The 15418-nt window shown below is 40.4% G+C and overlaps 1 protein-coding gene across 2 annotated transcripts in view; it reads left to right on the top strand.

Moving 5' to 3' along the window:
• Positions 1-15418, top strand: part of CERS6 (ceramide synthase 6) — a 212501-nt gene that overhangs the window by 76417 nt on the left and 120666 nt on the right. For both annotated transcript variants that reach the window (XM_040441028.1, XM_040441027.1), the window contains exon 4: positions 11005-11062. In XM_040441028.1, the coding sequence (XP_040296962.1) occupies positions 11005-11062 (58 nt within the window). The remainder of the gene's footprint in view (positions 1-11004; positions 11063-15418) is intronic.

Raw genomic sequence — 15418 nt, 5'->3', positions numbered from 1 at the left:
AATTGGACTGTTGAAGACTGGAAAAATGTTGCCTGGTCTGATGAGTCTCAATTTCTGTTGAGACATTCAAATGGTAGAGTCCGAATTTGGCGTAAACAGAATGAGAACATGTATCCATTCTCTGATGGCTACTTCCAGCAGGATAATGCACCATGTCACAAAGCTCGAATCATTTCAAATTGGTTTCTTGAACATGACAATGAGTTCACTGTACTAAAATGGCCCCCACAGTCAACAGATCTCAACCCAATAGAGCATCTTTGGGATGTGGTGGAACGGGAGCTTTGTGCCCTGGATGTGCATCCCTCAAATCTCCATCAACTGCAAGATGCTATCCTATTAATATGGGCCAACATTTCTAAAGAATGCTATCAGCACCTTGTTGAATCAATGCCACGTAGAATTAAGGCAGTTCTGAAGGCAAAAGGGGGTCCAACACCGTATTAGTATGTGTTCCTAATAATTCTTTAGGTGAGTGTATATACACATTTTCCAACAAGGGTACCACCCCCGTGGACCTGGTTGGGAACTGAGGACATAACATAGCAGCCAATATTAACAGTTTAAACACAAAAACGATACATTCAACAAACACAAGGGCATTGTCTGTGACGCAATTAACAAACACAATGGCATTGCCTGTGACGCACTCAATAACAGAATAGGCATTGTCTTTTATGCAATCAACAAAATACAATTACCAAAACACAATGGGCTCTGCCTGTGATACAATTACCAAACATAATGGGCTAACTTAATCACTCACAGGCAGAAAACACACATTTTTCCCCAAAACACAGAAAACACCTCAAAACCCCACATATCCCCATAATTTATACATCCATGGATAGCTCTGATCTGGGTTAACAACATACTGTATCCAAAAATCACCCAGATCTGAGCAGGGGTTCCCGAATTCCATGGAAGTCACATTTGGCCAACTGCAAGCATGACTTTCCTGCCCAAAACAGTTCCACAGATTTAGGCTGTGCGGCCGGTCTGTCTTCTCCTTCAAAGTTAGTATATGGGCCATTATCCTGAGGCAAGAGGCTGGCAAAAAGGCCCCTCCAAAACCCAGTGGCGAGGTTAGTTTCGCCACACAGTGTATAACTGAAGTAGAAATCTCTAGTGGGAGGGGTGGAATGGACAAGCACAGCTTAAACAGAAACAATGTTGGATTTTCAGTCTGTCATAGACTTGTATAGATCAGTACAAGTCTATGGGAATGACTAAGCAGTTTCTCCAGATATGAACAAGTCTTCAGACGTAAAGAACAGAGCTAAACCCGACAGTCAAAAGGTCAGTGTCTGTTTTTTTCCCTCCAAGACTTTGTATAGTGCCTTATAGTAACCATGGAAGATTTCTAACTTCTAAGTGCATAGATAGAAAGTCTCCAAGTCTCACAGTATGAGCTGACTGTGCATTAAACATTTCCACAGTGCAAATGAACAGGATATATTACAATAAACATACAAACCGGATTCCAAAAAAGTTGGGACACTATACAAATCGTGAATAAAAACTGAATGCAATGATGTGAGGTGACAACTTCTAATATTTTATTCAGAATAGAACATAAATCACGGAACAAAAGTTTAAACTGAGAAAATGTACCATTTTAAGGGAAAAATATGTTGAATCAGAATTTCATGGTGTCAACAAATCCCCAAAAAGTTGGGACAAGGCCATTTTCACCACTGTGTGGCATCTCCCCTTCTTCTTACAACACTCAACAGATGTCTGGCGACCGAGGAGACCAGTTTCTCAAGTTTAGAAATAGGAATGCTCTCCCATTCTTGTCTAATACAGGCCTCTAACTGTTCAATCGTCTTGGGCCTTCTTTGTTGCACCTTCCTCTTTATGATGCGCCAAATGTTCTCTATAGGTGAAAGATCTGGACTGCAGACTGGCCATTTCAGTACCCGGATCCTTCTCCTACGCAGCCATGATGTTGTGATTGATGCAGAATGTGGTCTGGCATTATCTTGTTGAAAAATGCAGGGTCTTCCCTGAAAGAGATGACATCTGGATTGGAGCATATGTTGTTCTAGAACCTGAATATATTTTTCTGCATTGATGGTGCCTTTCCAGACATGCAAGCTGCCCATGCCACACGCACTCATGCAACCCCATACCATCAGAGATGCAGGCTTCTGGACTGAGCGTTGATAACAACTTGGGTTGTTCTTGTCCTCTTTGGTCCGGATGACATGGCGTCCCAGATTTCCAACTTCCAGACTTCCATTTTGCCACACTCCATTTTAAATGATCCCTGGCCCAGTGAAAACGCCTGAGCTTGTGGATCTTGCTTAGAAATGGCTTCTTCTTTGCACTGTAGAGTTTCAGCTGGCGACGGCGGATGGCACGGTGGATTGTGTTCACTGACAATGGTTTCTGGAAGTATTCCTGAGCCCATTCTGTGATTTCCTTTACAGTAGCATTCCTGTTTGTGGTGCAGTGTCATTTAAGGGCCCTGAGATCACGGGCATCCAGTATGGTTTTACGGCCTTGACCCTTACGCACAGAGATTGTTCCCGATTCTCTAAATCTTCGCATGATGTTATGCACAGTTGATGATGATAGATGCAAAGTCTTTGCAATTTTTCGCTGGGTAACACCTTTCTGATATTGCGCCACTATCTTTCTGCACAACATTGTGGGAATTGGTGATCCTCTACCCATCTTGGCTTCTGAGAGACACTGCCACTCTGAGAAGCTCTTTTTATACCCAATCATGTTGCCAATTGACCTAATTAGTGTTAATTGGTCTTCCAGCTCTTCGTTATGCTCAAATTTACTTTTTCCAGCCTCTTATTGCTACTTGTCCCAACATTTTTGGGATTTGTTGACACCGTGAAATTTTGAATCAACGTATTTTTCCTTTAAAATGATACATTTACTCGGATCTAAACGTTTGATCTGTTATCTACGTTCTATTACAAATAAAATATTGACATTTGCCATCTCCACATCATTGCATTCAGTTTTTATTCACAATTTGTTTAGTGTCCCAACTTTTTTGGAATCCGGTTTGTATAAAATGCATTTCAACAACATAAAAATACAATGCAATGCATCATAAATGCAAGTTAACTCTTCAAAGTGCACTAAAGTAGGGAGTTGATGGCTTTGAGTAGTAGCAATAGGGCAAATGTCTATGAATGTCTGTAGTCCAAAGTACCCTTGCTCCAAGGCACTACAATATCATTATTCTCAAAGATCAGAATTATAAAGCTGGAGGCAGATAGAAGATTATATCACTGACAAACAGCTCCGCTCCTCCTTCCCCTCCTGGCATAGTGACTACTGCACATCCCACATAGCATGCTTACAACAAGCTCCCATTAGATTTTCTTAATTAGTTTTGATATGCCCAAGTGCTTGCTGTAAAGCAAATATATGTAACTGCCTTTGTATCTGCCCCATAATCATTTCAAGAAAATAGAATAAATCTGATTTTCTGAACTCTGTCACTGAAACACATGGCAGACATTCAAATAATTTCTGGACTGTGTGCTGCAGCTGAATCTTATTAATTTTTTCTTCAAACATTCTGTATCCTGGTTAATAGAAAATTATAATTTTATTCATAATCTGGGAGATAAAAAGACTTCTGTGCTGTGTCCGTGTCTGGTGCTCGTTAATAAATGTGTGCGGAGGAGAAATATTATCATGGAGAGCACTTGTAGATTGATATTAAATAGATACATGCTGTATAGATACATATTCAGAGAGATTTCGATCACCTCTGTTCTGATTATTAACTAAATGTACCATATTGTTCCATAAGAATGTAATATTATCATCTCTCCACATCAGTCCGCCAAAAAAGTACATTGGGCCTCAGAGAAGAAGAAACATCTTTGTCCATAGTAGCAAATTGGGGTTTGGCTTTTATTCCCTATACTGTACTAGGAGATGTCAGCTGTTCTCCATCCCAATCAGAGGCAATTAAAATTAAAATTCGTTCATCGCAAAGAATTTACACTTCATAAGGAGCTCGGGACCTTACCTCTGCCTGTAGATTAATATGGATACACATCTCTCATGGCCTTGTTAATCTCGAGAGTGTGCTGTTACTGCAAACGTTGGCTTATGTGCTATAATATTTAAGCTAATTGGCGTCAACAAGTTTGCACGCTCCGCTAAAGGAATTTTAGCAGCGTGTGCACAGTCGCTGATTTGTTTAACTAGTCACATCTGAGGGTGGGTTCACATCACGTTTTACGCCTCTGTTTGACGTATCTGTTACAAAAAAGAGGATACAAAAATGTAGCACACCATGTTCTTGTATCCTGCACAGTCCGCTATTATATTTGATGCACTTGGACAGCACTGCTATATTCTGCAGCGCTTTACAGACATTGGCATCACACTGTCCCCAAGGGGCTCACAATCTAAGTTCCCTATCAGGATGTATTTGGAGTGTGGAAGGAAAGCGGAGTACCCAGAAGAAACCCATGCAAACATGGGGAGAACATGCAAACTTCATGCAGATGCTGTCCTTGGTTGGATTTGAACCTAGGACCCCAGCGCTGCAAGGCACCAGTGCTAACCACTTTGCCCACAGTGGCAAAGCAAATCTATTTGATCATTCCTACCCCCAATAAAATATTACATTTTTCTGTTACGAGTTGGCTGTTCCTACTTCCTGCCTGGAGGGGGAGTTGCTGAAAGACAGTGAAGGAGATGGGAAGCACATGCCAGAGCTCCTACTCCTAGAGCTTGTTACTCCATTCTCCTGTGAGACCATTAATGTGAGTTCATCCCAAATTTTATTTTGTAACATCTTTATAGAAGTTGGAGCTCCATTTTTCACACTTACAGCTACAAGTCATCTCCTTTCACAGTCATAGAAATAAATGATTAAACAATGTCTGCCTATAGCCACCACTAGGGGGAGCCCATTCTTTAGTGATGCATACAAATACTATCGACCTGAATGGGATTTGTAGAAATCTGTGAAGTGTGCTCCCCCGTAGTGGCAACTGCAGAAAACTTCCCTTGCCCTGCCTAGTCCAAAGTTGAAACCAAGTGAAAGTAACAATTTGATTTCTTATACTTTTGTTCGTGTTTAAATATTAAGCTTTATTGCAACCTTACTAACTGTGAAGGTGGAAACAAAATTACTTTTAATGACTTTTTATTCTTTATCTGCAAAGGTCAACAAAGAAGCAGCACTAGGAGATTACATTCACGGGCAATTATAATAATAATAATAGCCGGAATGTGTTCATTGTAATACTTTTAACCTAGTGAGCAGTTCTGTCTTACAATAAAATAATAGCACAGTGACACCGTGTTATAATTACTGTCAGAGAAAAAAAGCTGTAAAGTCGATAAAATGTTTCCTCTAAATGCACCAATGTGAAGGTAATCATATTTCACTCATTTAATGAGAGTGGCTTGATGAACTTGCTTAAAAATACATTTAGTTTGTGAGCCGTGAAAAGGAACACAACATAGGTAAATGGCACATGAAGCCATAATGACTCTGTGTATTACATGAGGGCAATGTAGGTGTGTGAAGGTGAAGATAAAAAAGTTAGAGAGGGGAATTTATCATTTCCCCATGCCAGCAAGTGGCTTTCTCTTCCACCCTCTCTACTTTTCCAAAAAGGGGGCATGGAGGGGGCAGGGTCAGTGGGTCCAGATATTTTTTTTTTCTTTTACGCCAATTTTCTGGTGTAAAAGAGGACTCAAATCTACTGGCATAGATTTCAGTTTTGGTGCATTAACTGCTACAGTTGGGCCTAATTCCCGACGAAACGTGCTCCTCGCTATAAATTAGGCGCATCTTGCTGTAGCACGGGCGAGATCATAAACTGGTGTAAAATGCTTTCTGTGATACAATAAGTAAAAAAATGAGTAAAAAAATAAGTTAACTCTGCCATACAAATTAGGGTGGGTTCACATCATGTTTTAATGCCTCCTTTTGATGCATACGTTAGATACAAAAACGCAGTACACCACGTTCTTGTATCCTGAAGAGTCCACTAAAAAAAGTATTTATTTATATTTTTACAATGGTAAAAAGAAGTATACTTTTTTTTTTACAGTGGGACTCTATGGTGAACGGATGCCACTTTATGGCATCAGTCTGAGGCATCCGTTTAACGTACATGTTTTTGTATCCATTAAACAGAAGAGAAAAACGTGATGTGAACCCACCCTTAGCTTTGGCCGAATGCTCTGAGTACAGTGTAGGTTTGCCGGAAGTCTAAAGTGTGGGGGCCTCCTGATAACAGAAGATGTCAAGGAGAAAAGGTTTGGGTGAAGTGAATATTTTCATACAATCCTTTTGTTCTCCTCAGAAATAATCTGCTACCAGGAATCAGCTTTCTCCATTCTCTCTATTGAACACACATTCAGCTGGACCAAACGTGGATGTGTATGGGGCAGTTTGGAGGGAGTTTGGAAAAATTGCTGTCACCCAACAGCTACTGAATATGTATGGCCGCCTTACGTTCTGGAAGCCTCCATATATAAATCACAAGGATGCAGCACTGCCTACTGTTCACCCTGCACTTCCCAGTTCATGGACTGAATAGAAGTTAAGGAGCACAGTTAAGACTGTTACTAGCGGTGTAACTTCAAGTCTTTAACAGCTCTCCAACTACCATGGACCCACCAATCATGAACACAATGGTCCCAATCCCTCCTTCCCCCCTATTTGAATAAAATCATACTTCTGATATATATGAATGCATCATATGTGGGAAACTACTACTGATGTTTTTAGCCATAATATATTTATATACTCTGCCTGTCCAAAAAAAAAGTCGCCACCTGGATTTAACTAAGCAAATAGTTATGAGCCTCCTATTGGATAATTACTGCATGGGCGATTATCTTTCAGCTGGCTACAATGATCATGATCGGCGATCACTTAAACGTTTGGTGAAATCAAATCGAAGAAAAACAACAGTAGAACTCAGGCCTATGTTTAATAGTGAAAGTAGGAGCATTTCCACACGCACAATGCGAAGGGGACTCAAGGGATTGGGACTGAACAGCTGTGTAGCTGTAAGAAAACCACTAATCAGTGAGGCAAACCAGAAAAAAAGGCTTCAATCTGCTAGGGAGCATAAAGATTGGACTCTGGAGCAATGGAAGAAGGTCATGTGGTCTGATGAGTCAAGATTTACCCTGTTCCAGAGTGATGGGCGCATCAGGGTAAGAAGAGAGGCAGATGAAGTGATGCACTCATCATGCCTAGTGCTTACTGTACAAGCCTGTGGGGACAGTGCTATGATCTGGGGTTGCTGCAGTTGGTCAGGTCTAGGTTCAGCAACATTATGTGCTCCAAGAATGAGGTCAGCTGACTACCTGAACATACCGAATGACCAGGTTATTCCATCAATGGATTTTTTTTTCCCTGATGGCACGGGCATATTCCAAGATGACAATGCCAGGATTCATCAGGCTCAAATTGTGCAAGAGTGGTTCAGGGAGCATGAGAAATCATTTTTACACATGAATTGGCCACCACAGAGTCCAGACCTTAACCCCATTGAGAATCTTTGGGATGTGCTGGAGAAGGCTTTCCTCAGCAGTCAGACTCTACCATCATCAATGCAAGATCTTGGTGAAAAATTTATGCAACACTGGATGGAAATAAATCTTGTGACATTGCAGAAGCTTATCGAAACAATGCCACAGTGAATGCGTGCCGTAATCAAAGCTAAAGGCGGTCCAACAAAATATTAGAGTGTGTGACTTTTTTATTTTTTTGGTGGCGACTTTTTTTTTGGACAGGCAGTGTATATATTATAATATATTATATATTCTAAATATATAATAATATATGTAAATATATTATGGCTAAAAACATATATATTTAAATTAAGACTCTATTTCTGCTGGGATTTGAACTCACAACCTTCTACATTAGAGCCAAGAACCTTATCCACTACGCTATAGAGCTGCATGTTAACCTGCAGTTAAATGTAAAATGATACTTCTGCTGTATAGGAATACTTACTACAGAGAAACTACTATGAGGTTTTTCTGACACAATTTATCATTTAACTTTATAGCTGAGAGGTTAAGGTTCTTGCTCTAATGTAGAAGGTTGTGAGTTCAAATCCCGGCAGAAACTTTTCAGAAATAGAGGCTAAATTATATTTAAATACACTGGGTGTGCCCAAGCACTGACTCCATATATGGACATAGCTATATACGGAGTCAGAGCAGGGACTCCTAAACGCGGACTTACACAGCGATCTTCTAGTGGGACCTGGTACCCTTCCCTCTTCAGAGCAGGGGGTGCCTGGTTTAATGCTCGGGTTCTCCCATTGACTTCCATTGTGGTTGGGTGCTAGAGCACCCAAGCATCCCAAAGTGTTCTACTCGATAACCAGAGCACCCGAGCACTTTGGTGCTCAATCAACACTAGAAAGCAGTGCTCACACGAGTGTTGCTGCCTCTTCAAACAGCTAATCGGCGGGGGTGCAAGGAGTCGAACTTCCAACTATCTGATATGGATGAACTATCCTGAGGATATATTATCAATAATGTAGCACTTGTTTCACTCCTTTCAAAAGTAGTGGATCGCTGTTCTCGGTTACCTTTAGTAGTCCCATGGAATTTGAATGGAGCGGCACTGCACATGCTCGACCAATGCTCAATTCAAACAGAGGATAAGACACCCTGTTTTTCGTGATTGGCGAAGGACTCAACAGTTCCCCCACTAATCTAACAATTATTCAGTCGACTGGGAAATTATTTTTACAGAATACCCCTTTACTACACTTATTATTAGAGTCCCATTTCACAGAATATGATAGAAAATAAGAAAGTGGATAATAAAGCAGGCGAATTAGAGCTTCTATTACACTTCATAAAATATACAAGTTCACAGGATATTAATACAGAATTAACTGTAAAATCTGTGTATCCCTAATTAATGTTTAGGAAAGCCATTATAGATGAAGTTTTTAGTGTGACTACTTTTTTATATTGGTAAAGCTGATGTCCTAGCATTTAGGCTGGACATACCTGGATAGGTCTGCGTCTTACCCGACCGAGAATTTCACAAAATGTGTTACTTTAGGACAATGGGGGCATACATTGCAAGAAATCTGAAGCAATGAGATTTATTTGGAAATAATTGTTGTGATTGCTGTAACTATTGCTCGTGTGTTGCCATTATTATCCCCTTGTGGATTGAGGACATATACGCTTTATCAAAGATTAGCACTGTGCTGTATGAATGTTTCTGTGTGTGGGAAGGGGGGTTGTCATGCTATAGAACAGGAGATGAGGAGATTGAAATTGCAACACCAAGAAGAACAAGCTGTAAGGTTACGAGAGGAAGTAGCAGGTGTCGCTAAGATCTGCAAATGATCACATTTTCAAGAACCTAGCTCCAATCTGTTGGATGGGGGGGGGGGGGATATAAAAGCCAGATTGAGAGCAAAGTATTTAAGCCACATGAAACCTCACAAATCAGATCAAGTTGTGTCGGACGATTGTATGATACCTCCTGTTTATTGACATGCCTTTTATAGCCACTTGTCACAGACTGAGAGGGAAAGAAGCCCTAAGCTGAGAGCCCATGGTTTATCACTCGATGAACTGGAATGAGAGCAAGAGGTGCAAAGAGGCGAACCACGGCACAGACAGATTGTTTGATTAGAAGAATGGTGCATAGTGATCCATTCTTTACTGCAAGTTGTTGTCTCATCCCAAGCCTAGAGCAGCAAACAGCATCTACACAAACCATCAGAAGGCGTTTGGACTATATCTGGCTAGAAGACAGACGTCCAACTACAGATGTTCCATTGACCTCACACCACCACTTTGAAAGGCTATCATGGTGCACAGCAAGACAGCAATAGAGGCTAGACTGAAGGTATATCCTCTGCAGCAATGAGTCCTGATTTTGTCTCGCACACAATGATAGCCATAGTTTGGTCTGGAGACCACATGAGCAATGTCATAAAGAGGCCTTCACAAGGAAATGTCACACGGGTCCTACTCCCAGAATTATTGTGTAGAGTGGCATAATGTAAGGTAGGCATAAGGTAAGGTAATCTTCTTTTCAGGTACACCAACAGCTGTGCAATACACTGTTTTGGTCATGGAACCAGTGGTACAGACATTTCTCCAAAGTGATGGTCATACAGCAGATGAACTGTCTATGATGTGGATTAGTTATTTTAATATTATATATATAATTTATGTACCTTTTTCCCGTTCATATGAGGTTTCTGTTTTATCTTGTTTAAGGCAATGCAGTGTAATTTACTGTACTCACCACTGTTTTCCTTGAGTTTTTCCCTTAGTTACGGCTGTTTAAACATTTACAATATGAGGACCTTCTCAAGATGGCTCCTCTACCAGTTCTCTAAGGCCAAAACTGCTTTCCCTCACTTCACATACACACTTGCTGTAGCCAGCAACTCCATGTCAGCCAATCAGATTGGATTACTGAGAGACACGCCTCCTCACTCTGAAGCCTAATGCAGGCATGCAGTGTGAAGGACCGCCCCTCATCTTCCTGTCTTCTTAGCCAGAGACAGACAAGCCATAGCAACTGTCTTTTAAAGGAGCAGTGGAAAGGGACAGGGGACATTAATGAAAGCTGTTATTATAAGGTAATTACAGATTATTTGACAATCATTGACAGACTAACTCAGGAATACATGCCTAGCTCTAATAAACTAGCAAATAAAATAAAAATATGACAGTTACACTTAAAAAGGATTGTCTTGCCATTGCCTCTTTGCTCTAGTTCATGGAAAAGGGATGTGATTGGAGGATGCCAATCTATAATGTCTATATGCCATAAAGACAAATAAGAGCAGAAAGTTCTCAGTGGATAATGTCAATCTATAATGTCTATATGCCCTAAAGACACATATGTCCTATCTGGACAACTCCTTTAATTAATGTTCTTCAGTTTTGTAGGAATAGCATATACTTGGATCATATTAATATTTCGTATGTTACTGTTTTGAATTATGATAATTTACTACTTTATTAATTGTGTTTTCACAGGTGGAAATTTACTTTCAACCTTTATATATTTACTTATGGGGTCCGATATCTCAAAAAGGTAGGTGCATATATTTTATATCCAATGGCATGCTCCTAGTCATAGATAATTAACATTAATCCAAATGGACAGTATAATAACCTCTGAATATCCACTAAAACTAGTTTCACTAACTCGTGGACACCTGATGCTCACAGAACATATGAAGGTAATGTAGTCTTACAGTAGAATAATCATGTTTAAAGGGGGTTTCAGTCTTTACATATTGATGATCTATCATCAGTAGAGATGAGCGAATTTCTTGAAAATTCAATTCGGCTGATTCGCCGAATTTCACAAACAAATTCGCTTCGTGATTAATTACTTCGCCACGAAGCGCATATTTTTGTAAGTAGCGGGTTCAATGACAAGAAGCTGCGATAGCGCTGCCCCCGTCATGGTACCCCACAGATGCCGCGTTCATACATGATCGAGGCATCTGAGTGCACAAACAGTGTGAAATTAGCATTAAAAAAACATTACATGAAACTTACCACGTCCAATTGCGCGCGACGGGCCGGCCGGCACCATCTTGCTTGAAGATTTCGGCCGAAATCCTGTGCGGCGCAAGATTACATCACGCCGGCGTGGTGACGTATAATGTCATCACGTCGCCTGGCATGATGATGTAATCTCGCACCGCACAGGATTTCAGCCGAGATCTTCAAGCAAGATGGAGGCTGGCGGCCCTTCGCATGCAAATGGAGGCAGTAAGTTTGAATTCCAGGATTAATCGATTCGCTGACACGAAGCACGAGGAGATTCTTCTTCTAGGGGGATTCTCGTGGGATTCGATTAGCTCTAATCATCAGGATAAGCCCTCAATATCAGATTGGAGTCCGACACAAGGTACACCCACTGATCAGCAATTTCCTCCTGACACCAGAAGCAAAACAATGGACGGTGCCGGAAGTGGAAAGCTCAATCTCCTGTACCAGGTTACTACAGCTCAGCTCCAATTCCCTGTGTTGTTTATGGTTGAAACAGCTTTCAAAAACAGCTGATCAGTGGGGGTATTGGGTAATGGACCACCCAATCTGATATTGCTGACCTATCTTTAGTATCGGTCTTGACTATGGACAGTAGTGTCCTAAAAGCACATGTAAAGGTAAAAGGGGTTGTTTCAAAAATCATTATTGCAATGGTTCGAGATTCTCTGTGACTATGGTTCATTTGTAAATGACTGCTCTGTCAACATAGAGCTGTCAGGAATGGCAAGTGAAAATATTGAAAAAGTATGTGCGATTAATGCAACATGTTGGTTTGGTCTATGGGGCCAGAAGGGCAAAAGACCGGCCCCATTGGTGGTAGCTTTAGGACAACTGTGACCCCTAACCATACAGTAGCATAACCCATTGCTGAAACATTGTTTGGCCATTGTTATTAGCCTTGACGCCCCCTTAAAATTCACATTTAGTTAGAAGTGTCTCTTATTGATGATAAACCGTTAGTTAGAGTCTTCCCAAATTTGCAATAGTTTTTCTGGTGAACTCCGGTAAGACTAGAACTACATGGTGAGTGCAAAGTGAGCTTAATACTTGAATATTGTTAATTGTTAAAATTACATCAAATTTACCACAATTTACAGTAATTTTCATTTTCTGTTGTCATTTAGATTGTGCCAAATTATGGGACAATGAAAACATTCAATTACTTCCATGTGACCCTTTAATAGTCATAGAACCTCCATATCAGTGACAGAAGGATGACCCAGTATACAGTGCCCTCCACAGGATCCCCATAACAGCCACAGCCACAGGACGACCATAACAGTGATAGCAGAATGACCTTTTAATAGTGACAGCCCCATGACCACCATAACAGTGACAACCTCATGACTTCTTAATAGTGACAGCTACAGGACCACCATAACAGTGACATTCACATGACTCCTTAATAGTGACATGAACAGAACCACAATACAAGTGACAGCCAAATGACCCCTTAATAGTGACATCCACATGACACCTTCATAGTGACAGCCGCAGGATCACCATAACATCGACATTCACATGATCTCTTAATAGGGACAGCCACAGGACCACCATAACAGTGACAGTCACATGACCCCTTAATAGTGACAGCCACATGACTCCTTCATAGTTACAGCTACCGTCCATGACCACCATAGCAGTGACAGCCACATGACCACTTCATTGTGACAGCCACAGGACCACCATAACAGTGATAGCCTCATGACTCCTTAAAAGTGACAGCTGCAGGATCACTGTAGTAGTCTAACAAGATAAGTCCCAAATACAATGCCTGCCAAAGAAGTCCCATAACATTGACAGTTGAAGGATCCCCATAACAGTGACATAAAGATGATCTATGTGAGTGAATGCTGTAGCTGGAGTGAATGTGATTGGACAATGCCATATGCAGGAGAAAATGTAGATTAACTATAGAGTGAAGAGTAGGACCTTGTGATAAAATATTGCCCATGAGAGAGGGTGAATAAGCATAATCTTTAATATAAGTTGGGCCAAGTGTTCATAAACTTGTGTCTACAGTTTGTCTACCAGCTGTAGAGCTCCTCTAGGTGGAAAAGCTGATGCACCTTCTCCAGCCACTGCGCAATCGTCAGAAGGTCCCTGTCTCTTCATCTAAGAGGAATTGGCAACTTATACTGTATAAGTCATGTGATGACACAATATTTAGCTGGCTTAAAGTCTTTAGACGGGAGCCTGAGGAGGATAGTCTCAGGTAGCAAGGAGACCTCTCTGTTACTGATTGTTTTAATAGCACTTTTGATGGTCTGCCAGAATGGTTGGATGGACAGGACATTCTTGCCATAACTGAATATAAGTGCCCGAGAACCACTACACTGAAAAATTCATCAGTTGGCGAGAGACTAGCTTTCTTCTGGAAAACTAGGGTTTTGTACCAGCACAAAAATTATTTTAAAGTTTTCCTGGATCCTAATACAATGAGAGAATAGAGTGTGGATATCTGATTCGCAAAAGGGAAGTCCAAGCTCGTTCTCACACTCTTTTACAAAATAGGGCTTTCGGGTCACTGTACGAGAGAAGAGGTTAGAGTCAGTAGACATAAGATAACGACCTAGCATGAGAGATCCTTAACAACTTCTTTCATTTTATCCTTTCTATATAACTGAGTTTTAGGAGAAATGTTGCTTGTGATTCTGTGAACAAGAGATTTTTGTAGAGTTGTATTTAGGTAATGACCCCATGAAGTATTTACATATTGAAACATGGTTGGAAAATTGTGCATTGTACTAGAATGTGTTTCCATTTTATAACTCTTTCTCGAGATATAAAAAGTTGCCTAGCAACTATTCCTCTCCTAAGATTTTCAAACGATTTGGAACATAAACAAATACTTTGTCAGAGCAAGTGCTTTCCAATCTTACTTATCAAATACATACTGTACACATCATGGCCACGCCACTATTTGTGCTGACAAAACAAAACAAAAATCTGTATTCACCATAAAGTGAGCTACCTTTGAGCTTCTCTTGGGGAATTTCTGATATGTTCAGTTGCTGACTTGTGAGCTGCGAAATTAATTTATTTCCCTTATACCGTCTGCTACAACTCGGTGGGGAACGGGGCTGTAGACAAAATACCAATTAGCCATTTCTCTGTGCTTGGTGAGGATTACATTTTCTTTGAGAAATAAAGTTCTTTATTTCTAATAAATGTAAATTATTTATAAAGCCTTTTATATGGCCATTTGTATTATGCCGCTATGAAAAATGTATTATCCTGTATGTGGTAATGGTAATAATTATTTAACCTTCACAAATAGAAAGGGTCAATAGGAAATAGTCAGAAACTTGTAAGAGGGTTATACAAGGGTGGTCCAGCTGTATTAAAATAGTTTTGTGGAATCACCTATGAGCTGTAATTACAAATAATCTGATACTCAACTTTTAAATCTCAATTTAAAGCATTGTAGAAACAGAGACTGCTGGATGACCATGGGATCCCGTGAGCAACACAGCAAATATTTTAAATGTATACGTATGGGCTTATTTATAAGTTAAACCCATAAGCATAAAAAAATATTATCTGACGTTCTCCCTTTAATTAATCTGGACTGTTTTGGGCCTTAAATGGGGTTGTCCATCTTTAGAGACTCTTTTAATAGACCCCTGTATAGTAACATAGTAACATAGTACATAAGGCCGAAAAAAGACATTTGTCCATCCAGTTCGGCCTGTCATCCTACAAGTTGATCCAGAGGAAGGCAAAAAAAAAACCCTGTGAGGTAGAAGCCAATTTTCATCACTTTAGGGGAATAAAAAATTCCTTCCCGACTCCAATCAGGCAATCAGAATAACTCCCTGGATCAACGACCCCTCTCTAGTAGCTATAGCCTGTAATATTATTACACTCCAGAAATACATCCAGG

The sequence above is a fragment of the Bufo bufo genome, chromosome 7 (assembly GCF_905171765.1).
Source record: "Bufo bufo chromosome 7, aBufBuf1.1, whole genome shotgun sequence".
In the NCBI taxonomy this organism is placed as follows: domain Eukaryota; kingdom Metazoa; phylum Chordata; class Amphibia; order Anura; family Bufonidae; genus Bufo; species Bufo bufo.
This window is presented reverse-complemented; position numbering and strand designations above follow the sequence as displayed.